At 34.4% G+C, this 16,084-nt stretch overlaps 2 protein-coding genes across 4 annotated transcripts in view; both read right to left on the bottom strand.

The window, feature by feature from the left end:
• Nucleotides 1–33: 33 nt before the first annotated feature.
• LOC126774995 (3-ketoacyl-CoA thiolase, mitochondrial-like) overlaps nt 34–16,084 on the bottom strand; it is a 21,463-nt gene continuing 5,412 nt past the window's right edge. Inside the window, exons 2-9 of one of the 2 annotated variants that reach the window (XM_050496700.1) lie at nt 4,125–4,159; nt 3,689–3,855; nt 3,486–3,617; nt 2,946–3,210; nt 2,588–2,763; nt 2,221–2,421; nt 1,331–1,485; nt 34–175 (exon numbers count right to left, since the gene is read on the bottom strand). In XM_050496700.1, the coding sequence (XP_050352657.1) occupies nt 94–175; nt 1,331–1,485; nt 2,221–2,421; nt 2,588–2,763; nt 2,946–3,210; nt 3,486–3,617; nt 3,689–3,855; nt 4,125–4,143 (1,197 nt within the window). In that variant the 5' untranslated portion in view covers nt 4,144–4,159 and the 3' untranslated portion in view covers nt 34–93. Of the gene's footprint in view, nt 176–1,330; nt 1,486–2,220; nt 2,422–2,587; nt 2,764–2,945; nt 3,211–3,485; nt 3,618–3,688; nt 3,856–4,124; nt 4,336–16,084 lie in introns of those variants that run through there. The other variant, XM_050496699.1, reaches the window with a different exon arrangement.
• Nucleotides 4,781–16,084, bottom strand: part of LOC126774993 (3-ketoacyl-CoA thiolase, mitochondrial-like) — a 23,867-nt gene continuing 12,563 nt past the window's right edge. Inside the window, exons 1-8 of one of the 2 annotated variants that reach the window (XM_050496695.1) lie at nt 10,642–10,778; nt 8,054–8,220; nt 7,365–7,499; nt 7,017–7,281; nt 6,760–6,935; nt 6,025–6,225; nt 5,347–5,501; nt 4,781–4,939 (exon numbers count right to left, since the gene is read on the bottom strand). In XM_050496695.1, the coding sequence (XP_050352652.1) occupies nt 4,858–4,939; nt 5,347–5,501; nt 6,025–6,225; nt 6,760–6,935; nt 7,017–7,281; nt 7,365–7,499; nt 8,054–8,220; nt 10,642–10,663 (1,203 nt within the window). In that variant the 5' untranslated portion in view covers nt 10,664–10,778 and the 3' untranslated portion in view covers nt 4,781–4,857. Of the gene's footprint in view, nt 4,940–5,346; nt 5,502–6,024; nt 6,226–6,759; nt 6,936–7,016; nt 7,282–7,364; nt 7,500–8,053; nt 8,221–10,641; nt 10,779–16,084 lie in introns of those variants that run through there. The other variant, XM_050496697.1, reaches the window with a different exon arrangement.

Genomic DNA, 16,084 nt, shown 5'->3' with positions numbered 1-16,084 from the left:
ATGTTGTACAAATAAATAAAATATACCACGCCATTAGATCCTTTTTTGTACTATATATTAGCAATAGTACCAACTATTTAATTAAAAATATTTTTATACAGCTTCAAACATAACCGCCACTCCTTGTCCACCCCCACAGCTGGACACGGCGATCCCTCGCTTTGCTTTATTATGTCTGAAACAATTTTTCCTGTATTACTAAAAAAATCATACTCCTATCATATATAAGAAGGCATACAGATAAATCTTTAAAAAAGGCCTTAGCCCAGCAGTGGGACATTCACAGGCTACTACAGATAAATCGTCATCGATTTGTTATCAGTTTGCTCCGTGGCCAAGAACTAAGCCGCAGCATAAACAATTCCTAACACCGTCATTTTAATACATTTTGGGCGAGATGGTGCGATCTTGGTGCTCCCCCCAAAAACGTTCAAATGTAACATCTGAGGTCGTTGTTATGCTTGGCAAAAATTATTAAATAAGAAAGCTCGCATATCGCTCGTGGCCCGTTGTGTCAATCGTGAGTAGTTCCGCTGATTCTCATTTATAGCTTAGCACTAATTAGGATTTACCACGAGCAATCTTACAAAAAATAATTTCTTATTTATAATTGTTACTCAAAATGTTAAAGAAAACTACAGTTCTGTAACTCAAGCGTTGTGTAAGTGTCTAAATACACGAGTGTCACATTAGCGTAGGTGAACCCGTGGCGCTCCTCGTTAAGACGATAACGCTGGTTCGATTCCCAACCGCGAATCCATAGTGAATATCATAGATTATTCAAGATCTCGACCAATTATATCGCGTCATTCGGTGTCAAAGATGCTTATTTTGGGTTTACTCTTCTTATGGTTGGAATAGACTCTGGCTATATGTAGTTTCTCTTCAGTAACAGCCTGTAAATGTCCCACTGCTGGGCTAAGGCCTCCTCTCCCTTTTTTTTTTTTGAGGAGAAGGTTTGGAGCTTATTCCACCACGCTGCTCCAGTGCGGGTTGGTAGAATACACATGTGGCAGAATTTCGATGAAATTAGACACATGAAGGTTTCCTCACGATGTTTACCTTCACCGAAAAGCACGAGATGACTTATAAACAGAAATTAAGCACATTTAAATTCAGAGGTGCTTGCCCGGGCTTGAACCCACGTTCATCGGTTAAGATTCACGCGTTCTTACCACTGGGCCATCTCGACTTGTAGTTTCTCTTAATACAACTTAAATTAAACGGACAATACCAAAAAAAAATTAACACCAACGTGTTAACGTTAAATTGATTGTGTAATTGTTGTATATTGTTGTGTTTGTGATTGGGCTGTTAGTGTTTATCATACTTAAGATGGTGAACAAGATGGACGGCCATTCTAGCGCCGGTCGCGGCCACAGGGTTCCCGAGCACAAGGGCTCCGCCATTAACGTTGACTTTGCTATCATCAAGCTTTAACTCCCTAACAGTGGCTAAAACTTGAACAGCAAATGTCTCGTTTATCTGAAAGAAAAGTAAATACTGATAATATAATAGTTATATGTTTAAAAAAATGTCACGCCAATGTTTCCATAATTAATTTGCATATCATAATACGAGTATTATATAATATCGTATTATGTCGTTGTTAGGACATTATAACAGTAAATTTATTTGTTTATTTATTATAAACATCATAGATGGGTCATCTCGGCTTGCCGAGATGACCCAGTTTAATATAGTTAAAAAAGCCGAGATGGCCCAGTGGTAAGAAAATGTGAATCTTAACCGATGATCGTGGGTTCAAACCCGGGCAAGCACCACTGAATTTTCATGTGCTTAATTTGTGATTATAATTCATCTCGTGCTTTACGGTGAAGGAAAACATCGTGAGGAAACCTGCATGTGTCTAATTTCACTGAAATTCTGCCACATGTGTATTCCACCAACCCGCATTGGAGCAGCGTGGTGGAATAAGCTCCAAACCTTCTCCTCAAAAAGAGGAGAGGAGGCCTTTAGCCCAGCAGTGGGACATTCACAGGCTGTTACGGTACGGTACGGTAAACATCATAGACAAAACATACTTACTATATCTTATAAGTAATTTTGAAAGAATATATTAAATGTAAGTTCACCTGAAATTTATTGACAGTAAAACCCCATAACTTATTACCGGCCCAATCCTGTTTGAACCCAGGACCTCGGCGTGTATAACCAAATAAACATGCATGCAGTTGAAAAAATTACAATCTACTTCACCTCAAATAAATCGACGCTACCAATATCTTTGCCAGTAACTTGTAAAAGTTTCTTCACAGCCGGTGCAGCCGCTAATCCAGTCTCCATAGGATCGACTCCTACACTTGCCCAGCCCGACACTCTCGCCAGAGGAATTAAGTTGTTACGTTCGATTGTAGCTTCATTAGCCAGAACGAGAGCTGCGGCTCCATCTGCGGGCACCTGATGAATTTATATAATAAGCAATATTAGCTTTAATTTGTCTACTATTTAATGTCATTAAGATTTACCTTCAAGTTTCGTTTTGTTTGGTATCAGTATGATAACACTCATAAAAAAAAACAATATTTAAATATTTTTACTATCAGTAATCAAATCATTAATTTACCGCTGAGTTTAAAGATGTCACTACCGCTCCGTCTTCTAGCAGCGTAAGTGATTTAGCCATATCATCTAAAGTCATGTTTGCTTCAGGAAGTTCATCCTTATCTACTAGAACCTCCTTTTTTCTTAACATAACACTTAAACTGGTAAGTTCTTCATTAAAATGTTTTGATTCTTGTTCTAAAATCAAAAATTACAATATAAATGGAGAGTCAGGGTTTTGAAATAATTTAGTTTTTCCAATTGATTAGTGAATAATTTCTGCCTGCGGATTAATTCGCTTATTATGAGGGAGAAACCGTCGCTGTAGCGCAATGTGCGTTTTCAATACAATTAAAATTAGTGAATTACGTTATATTCACCTTTCTTCCACTTTAAATAGCTGTTAAGCGCAAAATTATCGGCCATCTCTCTACTTATTTTGTATTTTACCGCAATATTTTCTGCCATCTTTTCCAATGTTAGTCCCGTATAACTGTCCAGAAAACGTTTTTTTATATGATCTTCAAAGTGATATGATGAACCGAGAGTCGTACCAAATCGTACGTTACGAACCAGTATGGGGAGAGAGGACATAATTTCTGTTCCTCCTGTTAGACAGACGTTAGCAGACCCACTTAATATCTCCTTTAAAATAAAGGGCCAATGTCAACATTTTAATAACGAAGTAGAAATTAAATATAAAAAAATACTATATTTATGAAAATATATATGCTTAATTATATGGCTTATTTAATCGGTATAAGCCTTCTATCGGTAATAATTCATAAATTAAATTTCTTTCATAAAAAATACATTGATTTTCTGAAATGTCTATATTAATTTATTTATTAATACCTAACTACCAAAATGATATAATGCACCATGATTTATATTCAAAACAAAATTAAATTTGACATTACCATAGCACCAGTGAGGACGGCTTGTAAACCCGAACCACAAGCCTTATTTACCCCCAATGCTGGCTTATCAATAGAAACTCCGGCATAAATACCACAATATCTGGGAGTTTTACCGCCATCGCATTGACTGAGCTGAAATATTAATTTTAGCTTAATATAGGCCAAAATATAACAGTAAAAATAGATAATATAAATGCACTTACAAAATTAACATTTCCAACAATTGTGCTATCGACTAAACTTGGATTAAGATTTCCAGAATTTAAGGCATCTTTTGCCGCGGCCGCAAATGCATGTGATGATGGTAACTCTCGGAGAGAACCGCCATATTTGCAAAATGGCGTTCTTTTCGCGCCAACCACAAAAATACCTGTAAATAGCACATTATACATATACCAGTAAAGTTTATACCTATTTACATAATTTTAAAACAAATTTGTTATTTTTAATAATTTAATGCTAGTACCCTATATTCAATGGGTACGATTTTGTAAGTACCGATCAACTACAACATTATAATACCTACTAATCGTATCAATTATAATTAAGCAACATAATTGACCACAAGATAAAATTTTATCGATGTCTTATTGCTTTATAGTTATAATAATAACGTAGTATTTGTAATATAAAACTTACCTTTAGAAGCGAGTGCCATGAAGATAAACACTGAACTGATAAAAATTGATAAAAATATAGCCGGTTTCAAATAACCTCAAAAAGATATGATTGTTGTCATGAGCTTGTCGTAACAAAACAATTTTATCTTTAATTGTATTAAATTTTTGTATTTGATTACGTATATACATAAATAGATAGATAAACATCATTTATATGACGGCTTAGTGATGGTATGTTGATTTAGTGGAAAATCATTGTTATTAAGAATGGTATTGAATGATGTTAGCTATTTTTTATGTTAAGATGATAAAATATAATAGTGTTGTACTTAGCTACAATGAAGTTGTACTGTCATTTGTATAATATAATGGCTTATTTCAAGAAGGTATGAAAATATACTTTTTAAATAAAGGTCAATATTTCAAATTGCAATTTTAAACTCACGAGTAATGTATGCCTTGTACTATTTTGTTATAAGTTTTTGTAAAATTTCGAATTAGTAAAGAATACATTTTATCGGGACAGTAAAACGTCTCGACAATTTTTTATTACCAAATTTAAAAATATTTATAATTTTACACAAACCATCTCGGACGGTTCGCTATTTTTCTGTATATTCAAGACAATCTGTCTTCAACAGTGTAGGGAATATTAATAAAACAAATTTTGTTGTAACAATTGTTTTATCGGCAAATATAAAAATAACACATTGATATAAAATTAACATTTCTCGTTTCCATTATACAATAAATCAAACGGTTTCAATAAGAACCGCGATGCCCTGTCCACCTCCAATACAAGCTGAACCGATTCCTCTCTTTAGACCTCTACGTCTGTAAAATGAAAATATACGGTTATTAAAAAAAGTTAATAACTCTTATCAGTGTTACGTAATATAATTCAAAAGTACCATTATGGGACAAGCTTCCTAGAAAATATGTTTATATAAATAAATCACTATATATTTCAGCGAGTCATGTCGCGTCGTTATCTAGCATTATCATCAGCAAAGAAGGAAAATTAAATGATTAAAAAAATAACAATGAAGTCTTATACAAAATTTGATCCCACGATCGACATCGACGACAAATTCTAATTAACTCCATCCAGTATTATTCTAACTGAGCAACTTAATCAAAGTAAATAAGTTTAAAAATATATTTCCATTGATTAGGGTAGTTATATATAGAGATGATATTTATATATGTTAGTTATGTTTATTATATAATAATTCAATGACCTCAGTTCATGTGCCAGGTGTGCAGTGATCCTGGCACCAGAAGCGGCAAGCGGGTGTCCTATCGCAATGGCTCCACCGTTCACGTTCAACTTGCTTTGGTCCAAGTCCAAAGCTTTGACACACGCTAGAGCCTGAGCTGCAAATGCTTCATTGATCTGTTTTAACGAATATAATATCATAAGTACCTTTGTAGACAAAAATCTTTGTTTGGGCTCACGATATATGTTTGACATGTAATATCAAATATCTATGTTGAGTAGTTAGGATAAACTTATTATAGTGTGTGTTCATGTACGATGTAATTTTTAAGTCATAATATAATAGTTTGGTGCTTAAGTATACAGTAACAGCCTGTGAATGTCCCACTGCTGAGCTAAACCCTAACCCTTTTTTAAGGAGAAGGTTTTGGTGCTTATTCCATCACGCTGCTCCAATGCAAGTTGGTGGAATACACATCAAGCAAGCACGAGATGAATTATAATCACAAATTAAGCATACGGAAGTTCAGCGGTGCCAGATTTACCATCGGTTAAGATTCACGCGCTCTTACCACTGGGCCATCTCGACTTCCACTGGGGCTCATCTCGGCTTAAGTATAATAAAATTTAAGTCAGGAAAAAAATATCTGTAATTATGATAAAACGAATTAATTGTACGTTAAAATTTTAATACAATTACCTCGATTAAATCTACATCATTAAGTGTCAATTTAGTAGCAGCAAGTAGGTTTTGTATGGCGGCTACCGGCCCGATGCCCATGATGCTGGGCTCGACACCGACGAAGGACCAGCCAGTTAGACGGGCCAGTGGGGTGAAGCTTTGCTGCTTGATCGCTTCTTCACTTGCCAAGACAAGAGCGCCAGCACCATCATTGACGCCCTTGGAGAAGAAACTTTTTTTAAATTATTTATAATTATGTATTGTATATATATATAGTTATATTTTGGATAAGAGTTACGTATGTGATAATATAGTGCACATATGTGTGTGAGCAAACAGAGTGCTACCGCTATCCCCCTCACTCTGATATTATTATATGTCGGGCCAACATCAAATGGTAGAAGTGTAAACACTAGCAACGGTAGTTGTTATAATGTTCTTATAATAAGTTACTATAATGAGAATAATTTGATAGAAACCCAATTTCTTTAAGTGTCCTGAACAGGGATTCTGACTCAGAATCTGCAAACTATAAGAGAAAATAGACTAAAATGTAACTAAAAAATGTGACTAAAAAATTCTTACTAATTTTCATCCGCGATTTAGGGAGGAGGCGTTAGCGTTATAAAAAAAGTTTCCTTCCCCGCGGTTCATACTAAATTATTACAGCTTACTTCATAATAAATTTTATCAAAACCGGTTCAGTGGTTTGCTCTGAAAAATTAAAAAAAAAGTACAAGAAAATATACTTACCGAAGAATTGCCTGCAGTGACGACACCACCCTTCCTGAACAATACTGGTAACTTGTGAAGATTTTCAAGCGTAGTATCCGGACGTGGATGCTCGTCTGTATCGAAGATAATCTCTTGTTTCTTCGACTTTACTGGTACTGGTGTTATTTCTGCTTTGAAAAAACCGCTATCTTGCGCTGTGTACAAATTTATGTAAGTGGTTAAGTCACATGTATATTAGAATCGGCTAGGTGAGTAGAAAACGCTAAAATGCTCACCGATTTTCCACTTCTTTTGTGAAAGTAATGCGAAGTCATCAACTTCTCCCCTCTTAATACTGTACCTATCAGCTAAATTTTCGGCAGTTTGTGGCATCGTGAAGTTGCAATATGTGTCTAAAGAACTTGAAGTAAGGGCATCTTCGAAGTCCACTTTAACTCCTAAGGGAACCCCGAAACGAACGTTTCTTACGACGAACGGAACAGCTGACATATTTTCGGTTCCACCAGCAAGCGATACTTGGGCAGCTCCTGTTAGAATATCCTAAAAATTTCAATAATACAAAACAAATTCTAAATAATTGTTAGAGCCATAGCAGTAATGGTCATATTTTGGCTGTTATTTACCTGTGCACTGTTTATAATAGCCTGGAATCCTGAACCACATAATCTGTTTACGCCAAGCGCTGGTTTTTCTTGTGGAACACCAGATTTAAGAGCTGCATGTCGTGGAGCTAGACCTCCATCTGAGCTCAAGCTCAGCTAGAATTATAATTATATAATTAATGGCTTTTTTTCAATTTGTTTTATGAGGGAAGATCATCCAATATGGCCGCCCAATGGACATTTTCATAAGTGAGGCTTTAGAAAGTATAAACAATGAATAGAACCACCATGAAACCCGCGATGTTATGTCTTTTGTGCTTGTTATTGCACTAGCTTACTCACCCTTCAAACTGTAACACAGTATTACAGACAGGCATGCCAGTGAAATGTCGGGCATAGTATTTTTATTTAATAATACGAGTATATCGGAGATTAATATCACAAGCACAATTTTAAGCAAGGGTTCTGTTATTCACAGACAATATGCAAAACAAGTGCGAAATAGTTTATCAAAATAAGTTTATTGGCGCAGATTTTCGTTTGGTAGTTATTTTGTTCGGTATGAATATAAATTAAACTAAAAATAGATTTAATTACCCCCAATTTATAGCTTTTTTAATCATCTTATGAATAAAATATATTAAAAATTAATAGAAAATTGGTAGAAAATAAGTTTCACTTAGAAAACCTTTTTAAATAGTAATACCCACCGTATTGACCAAGCCGACGTTGACTGTATCCACAACGGCGGGTGCTACATTACCAGCTTTTAAAGTATCTTTCGCAGCAATTGCCAACAGATCAGCAGGAGATATGTTTCGTAACACACCTCCCATTTTGCCAAACGGAGTTCGTTTTGCTGCCACAATGTACACACCTGGCAAAATTTAAGGTCTTTATACTGTTATCTATCGGAAAAAAAATATTATAAAAGCGGTCTCATAAATACTGTTTTTTGTAAATAAAAAAAATATTTTCCAATTCTTATTTTAATTAATAATAATAACATCACGATTCTAAAAAGTTTCTTAGTTTAACTAAATCGACTTCTTAACGATCATTGGTCGGCTATTCCGTCACCGGCTGTCACCGATCAATGACCATTGATTTTAAAGCCAAATTAGTTTATGATTTTAAAGCCAAATTAGTTTATGATTTTAAAGCCAAATTAGTTTATTTGAATTTAGCATTGCATTAACGTTTGTTATTTGACTAAAGTAAAAAAAATCTTTCATTTGTGAATGAATTTGGAAATGAATTTTATTCCTTTAATGCAATAGGAATATATTAACTTATATTATTTCTATTTTAAAATGGAATAGAAAACGTTATTCGGCCAGATCATATAACTTGTTCTTTAATTTATATTTGTATTAATAATGTTTGAGTATTTTTATAATAAAAAAACACAAATATTCAAAAACAGTTATTTAATGTATTTAGCTGATAGACGTAAGTGACTAAGTATACCAATGTTCATGTACTACTTAAAAATCTCGAATAATTACTTCAAACTTTTTTTATCGAGTATTTAACAGCAAATTAGTAAATTTGATTTTATTCGTGAACTAATGTCTTCCACATTAACAAGCTTAATAAATTGCATTAATTACCAATTAATTTTCTTACATACCACTAAATCATTTTTAAGCGTAGAAAATAGTAATCATACATGTAGGATGTAAATAATAAAATAAATTATTTTGCCGTATAAATAGCGATGTGCTTAACCACCAACTAACAGTGTAGTAGGTGCGTAAGTTCATCTTTTCATATGGAGAGCCTTTGCACAGCGATGGGGCATTTAAGAACTCGTACTTTTGGGACTTTTGACGTACATCATGTATACAAATATGTTAATTTCGAAATTCTGGGTTTAGATTTACAAAGCAGTAGCAGGATTTTGGGAAAATAAATAAACAAGAAGCGATTTCGAATTGTAGACAATTATTTTATTTAATCCTTTATATTATATTACTTAATTTTATATGAACTAACTCAATGGATATAATATTAGAGAAGCTGACAACACACTTAAGGGAAGTGTACCCAACCCAAATGTGTGACAGGCGAATACGAATTGTATACTAATTATTTGGGTATATTCTAATATGTTCTGAGTATTCTGCGTAGCACTCAAAATATATTATACCGTAAAACAGCAGTACTTGGTATTGTTGTGTTCCGGTTTGAAGGTTGAGTGAGCTAGTGTAATTACAGGCACAAGGGACATAACATCTTAGTTCCCAGGTTTGTGGTGCATTGGCAATGTAAACTATGATTAATATTTCTTACAATGTCAATATCTATGGGCGGTGTTGACCACTTACCATCAGTTGTATTACTAAATATATGTTATTTTGTTTATTATGGATACAATGACAATTTAAAATGATAATAAACAGTTGTTGTCAGAATTTAATTATCAAGTTTATAAAAGTTAAAAGAATTCATTGCTAATCTAACGATTAAAAAAAAATCGATAAGATTTCAATAAGTATAAAGTTGCTAAAGAAATCGAACAGGACTTTAGACTATTGCTTATTGATAGACATCGGTAATCGTTGTTATAAAACAATGTTGTGTGCTTGTATTCTGCATTTTAACTACGAATATCTTATTATTTACTACATAAACTGCAAAAGGTAGCCGTAATTTTACTTTCTTGTGAAATGTCACCCTGCTTATCAATCTCCTTATATGACAAGTTTCACAACACTCATTGTATAAATAAAAATAAAAATGAAGTACGTATATTACAAGTATATACTCATTAAGCCGAATAATAAAAATAAATAGAAATCATAGCACTCCTTTCAAAATAAAGTGATTATTTAAACATTATTATTTTTTTATCTATCTGTGACCAAAAAAAACACTTCGCAAGGTACAGCCATTGAACTGTGCATACAGCATAGTCAATATGGATTATGGCCAGACCAGTCCAACTCCACCGCAATACTAACAAAGGTCAGTGACTCTGTGATTCCACGGCAATACCTATTCTCACTTTTACATTTTAATAGGAATAGAATTGAAGCCCAAGTGTGGTACATAAGTATATTTAGAAGATACCAATAAGTTATTTTCGTTTGTATACATAACCTGACACTAATAATATGTAAGTAGGTAACGAGTTATGAGTTATAACATTAAATAAATATTTGCAATATTATAGCGAACAGTTTTAAAAGAATTTCAGGTTATATATAAGTAATAAATAAATAAAAATAGGTAACTGATACCGAAAGTAACCTTGGATATAATTAAATATGAAATATTTAATTTAATAAAATACCTTTATTAACAGCGACAGCCATACTTAAAATATCACTCAAACACAAAATATATATGAACGACGAACGTAATCGCTAGCCGACTGCCGACACGACTCAATACACGATCGGCTTAAAACGTTTGAGGCAAAAATAACGATAATATAGTGTTATATCTCACTTGATATGTTTTTAAATATTATGTATGTGGTATGCCAGTATTATTATTATTTCTTCGCTAAAAATACATTTTAAATTTAATCTTTGTGTTTAATTTAATTTTTTATAAATTGTAACCAAATGTGTATTTATTGTATTCATTAAATCAATAAGAGTACAATAATAATAATAATAAATGTAAATCAGCAAACTTAAAGAGTTATAAATACGTAGTTATAAAAAAATAGTATAAAAATGAATAAGTGAATTTCAAGAGTCAAAGCGTTATACTGACAACATTTTTTTCATCGTAGAGAAGAAGAACTTCTCTATTTTAAAATAAACTTTATAAATCGTCTACTCTAAAATATATTCATTATCATCAAATCCTGGTTATCCCGGCATTCTAAAGATGTGTCAGCCGAGGCGGAGGAAGCAGGAAGTTGTCAGTGTTATACTACTCCTGAACTCTCTCGCAGAGTCAGATTTGCTGTCCCATCGGATTATCAGAGTGAGGGAGATAATTATAGTTGCCGACTTTCGGTCAAAAGTAAACATCGTGAGGAAACCTGCATGTGTCTAATTTCACTGAAATTCTGCCACATGTGAATTCTACCAACCCGCATTGGAGCAGCGTGGTGGAATAAGCTCCAAAACCTTCTCCTCAAAAAAGAGGAGAGGAGGCCTTTAGCCCAGCAGTGGGACATTCACAGGCTGTTACGGTAACGGTTACGGTACGGTCAAAAGTTATTAATGTTATTTTTAGTTTTATAATAAGATATGTATAATTTATCAGCAATTGTTGTTATCAAAAATTCTAATGAAAATGCTGTTTCATATTGAAAATGTCATTTTACTAATATGGTAACAATTACTTGTGTGTGTGGATAACATACAATTTATGAGTAAATACCTTAAAAGTAAAATAAAGCTACAGCTTAAAATTGTTACTGCTGTTAGTGCATAAGCCACAAGCAAATCCATATTAAAAATGAAGAAGACCTTCACAGCCTACGTCAAGAAAGATGACTGGTGGTAATTTGTATTTATACTCTTTGTTTGCCCTTTGCAATTAATTATCTCCTACGTTTGATATGCCTTTTTTATGTTAAGCTTAATTTACTCGTCAAATTATGTCACTGTAACAACCCCTCTGTTTTTATTTTATAATTTATATTGTTCCACAAAGTATTAGTACACATATTTCACTCACATGTACCTCGACTAACTTTTATACACATATACACAATAATATGTTTCAAAAATAGCAATCTCAATACAGATTTATTACAGTTAGCATTCCTAGTTCTTACAAACCATATATTCTTTAACATTCTATTTTGTACTAAATTAATACCTGTCATTTGCAATGATTGATTCAAATGATATTATCTCAACGGATATAGATAACATTAATGTAGCATCTGCGTATTTATGTGATACACAAACTTGCAACTTATTAAATATAGGTTCTGCCGGTTATCTTACGATATTTTGTCAAAATATTCGTAGTATATATAAAAATTTCGATCATTTAACACTTCAGTTGTCGCGCTTCAAGTTTGAGAGTGACATTATAATATTAACGGAATGCTGGTTAAATAGTCACAAACCTATTCCTACTATTGAAAACTATGATTATTATTACTCGAGTAATTGCCTTAATCAAAACGATGGTATAGTCATATACGTGAAAAAAGATATAAAATGTTCTATAACGAAACCTGAAGCAATAGGAGGCAACTTTTTACTTATTAAAATTGAACCAGACATATTCATTTTGGCTATTTATAGATCCACATCCATACAATGCACAGACAGCTTTTTAAACTCTATTGATAATATTATTCGTCCTATTAGCCCGAGAAATAACTTGATAATTGCCGGAGATATAAACATTGATATTAAAGTCTGTTCTGTTGATAGGAACTGTGCAGCTTACCTAAATGTAACCGCTGAACTGGGACTATTGCCTGGGCACACATATCCTACTAGGTTGCACAACTGTCTAGATCATATTATGCTAAAAACAGTATTTCGAGCATCAGTATTTGTAGTTGATTCTACCATAACGGACCATGCCTCAGTACTGCTCAGCATTGACCTCGCCCCCTGTAAGTCTAAAAAATCAATCACTTACAAAAGAATTAATTTTGATGCCTGCATTAAGTACTTAGAGGCAGTTGACTTCTCTTTTATCACACCATCTTGCGATGCTAATGAAGCAGCATCAAGGTTTGTTGATATACTGTCTGGTTCTGTTAAACTGAACTCTGAAATTAGCCGTATACCTAGTAAAAAAAAAGAACACTTAAACCATGGATAACCACTGGACTTCTACGCTGTATCCGGAATAGAGATAAACTACACAAAAAACATAAAAATGAACCAAATAACGTAATTCTCGAGGTTACATTTAAGCGATACCGGAACTTTTGTAACTCTCTGTTGAAAAAGCTTAAAAGAAACTTTGAAAAAAACGCTTAAACGTAATGCAAAAACTAATAAAGAATCTTGGAATGCAATCATATCAATTATAGATTATACAAAACAGAAAACGTCAGCTGAAAATCTTTTAAGTCCTAATATAGCATAGACTCTGTAAATAATTTTTCTAGTATAGGGAAGCAGCTTGCCGAAACTGCAACTGCAAATAATGAAAATAACACTAATTCATACAATTTCACGTTTCCTCCAGAGTGTAATTCCATAGTATTACTACCACCAGATGAGGCAGAGATAGAACTGTTAATAATGAACCTCAAAAATAATTGCCGCTCCTGATCTTTAAGGACTTTTTGGATAATCGTTCACTCATTTGTGGCGTTCAGTCATTTGTTGCGTCCCTCAGAGCAGTATTCTTGGCCCAACTCTCTTTTTGATCTATATTAACGACCTATGTGAAAAAACTCTAAAAAATGGTAAAATTTTTACCTACGTGGATGATATTGCGCTTGTATTCCACGGAGAGACTTGGGACAAAGTACGGTGTTATGCTCAATTAGGACTCCAAAAAGTCAATCAATGGCTTAGTGTAAACCTGTTGATATTGAATCTCTCCAAAACCTCATTTATTCAGTTTTCTGTGGCCAAAACAAAACCAAAGAACATTAGTTTTGAGGTTCACACATGTAACTACCCCAGTGATTCTCTTGCTTCCTGTTCATGCTTTGAGATAGCTAAATCTACGACAATCAAATATCTAGGAGTTATTTTGGACGAAAAACTTAGCTGGCGCTCTCATATAGACATCACAACTGCGCGCACCAGAAAACTTATTTGGGTTTTCAAGAAGTTGAGGCACGTTGCTGATTTAGATCTTCTGCGGACAATATATTATGCACTAGGTCAGTCAGTCATTGGATATTGTATAAAAGCTTGGGGTTGTGCTTGTAAAACCTTTATATTAGACTTGGAAAGAGCGCATAGATCTATCTTAAAAGTTATGACCTCTAGCCCATACAGATTTACTACAACTAAGTTGTATAAAAAATGTCAACTCCTAACGGTTAGGCAACTATACATCTATCAATTAGTTATCCAACAACATAGAATCACTCCCTATCATGCCGACGAATACAGTATGCAACGTGTCATTAAAAACGTATGTCCACCTGTTATATGACGAACAGATTCAGCCAAAGACAACATGATTTTAAAGCAGTTTATTTGTATAACAAAATAAATAAAATAAAAAATATACATCTCTTATGTAATCGTGAAGCTAAAGTAATTATTAAAATTTGGCTACTAGGACTAGATTATGAACAAACTGAACTGTTGTTGCTATAATACTTTGTGAAACAAATTACACATATATACACACACACACACACACACACACACACATAAAAACACACACATACCTACACACTCCACTAATATACAGTATTAAATAATTATTAATCACTTATTTTTGTTTACATAGAACGATATGACACTAAAAAATATGAGAGAGGACACTGATTTCTGTAATACAGGTCTTTGAGCCTAGCTCAGAAATCAGGGACTTCATTATGCATTGTAATTTTGTATGTGAATAAAGATTATTTATTATTATTATTATTATAAGCTTATTCCACCAGGCTGCTCCACGCGGATTGGTGGATACACATGTGGCAGAATTTTCCCTGCGATGTTTTTCTTCGCCGCTGAGCCGAGATGATTTATAAACTGAAATTAAGCACACGAAAATTCAGTGGTGCTTGCCATGGTTTAAATCCGCAATCATTAAAAACGATTCCATTCGAATTCCGATTTAATTCATAATTCTTGTAATGTATCTGTCTCTTATTTGTAGGTATTAGGTTAAGTTAGGGTAGAAGCGTTCGTCACGGTAGCATGCGCAAGCGATCCCTCGTTAGACGGAAAGAGTACCGCTGGTTTTTTAATGGGTATTCCGATGTTCGGGGCGCACTCGGCGCCTTGGACACCGGCGAGTTCCACATACCCCCCACTTTTCCCGTGGGCTAATGCGTTTTTCCAGCGTTAAAAAAATTGTGTTCGAAACCTGTCTAATACATATTTTTTTTATATGCGCCGGGATGGCACATGACTCTACTCCACCTGATGGTAAGTGGTAGTAGAGTCCAAACGCGACGATGGCCAGTACAGACGGGAAAAACGTTCTGCACTAGCCGCCTTCGCCTTGCCGGCCCGCAAGATGCCTCTTCACGCCTCGTTTGAAGGAACCCGGGTTGTAAGAGGAGGGGAACACGTGAGCTGGTAACGAATTCCATTTTTTGGAAGTGCGACAAAGAAAGGAGTTGCCAAATTTCTTTGTTCGCGATGGAATTGATGTCACAGTTAGGCGGTAACATCGAGAACCAGCTCACGCGGACTTAAGAAGGAAGGGGGAAGCAGGAATAAGAGAGAATAATTCCTCAGAGCACTCGCCGTGATACAGTCGATAGAAAGCGCTCAGTGCTGCTATCTCGCGACGCAATTGTAAAGGTTCAAGGGTGTTTGTGACCTTTACGTCGCCAATAATGCGTACTGCACGTGGCTGCAACCGGTCCAAGGCCTTCAATAGGTACTTAGCGGAGCCATCCCAAAGGTGCGAGCAATATTCAACGCAAGGTGCGAGCTATATTCAATGTTATACAAAACACAGGAATTAGAGACAATAATTCCTCAGAGTACTCGCCGTGATACAGTCGATAGAAAGCGCTCAGTGCTGCTATCTCACGACGCAATTGTAAAGGTTCAAGGGTGTTTGTGACCTTTACGTCGCCATAATGCGTACGGCACGTCGCTGCAACCGGTCCAAGGCCTTCAATAGGTACTTAGCGGAGCCATCCGAAAGGT

Source organism: Nymphalis io, chromosome 17, assembly GCF_905147045.1.
Source record: "Nymphalis io chromosome 17, ilAglIoxx1.1, whole genome shotgun sequence".
Classification (NCBI taxonomy): domain Eukaryota; kingdom Metazoa; phylum Arthropoda; class Insecta; order Lepidoptera; family Nymphalidae; genus Nymphalis; species Nymphalis io.
This window is presented reverse-complemented; position numbering and strand designations above follow the sequence as displayed.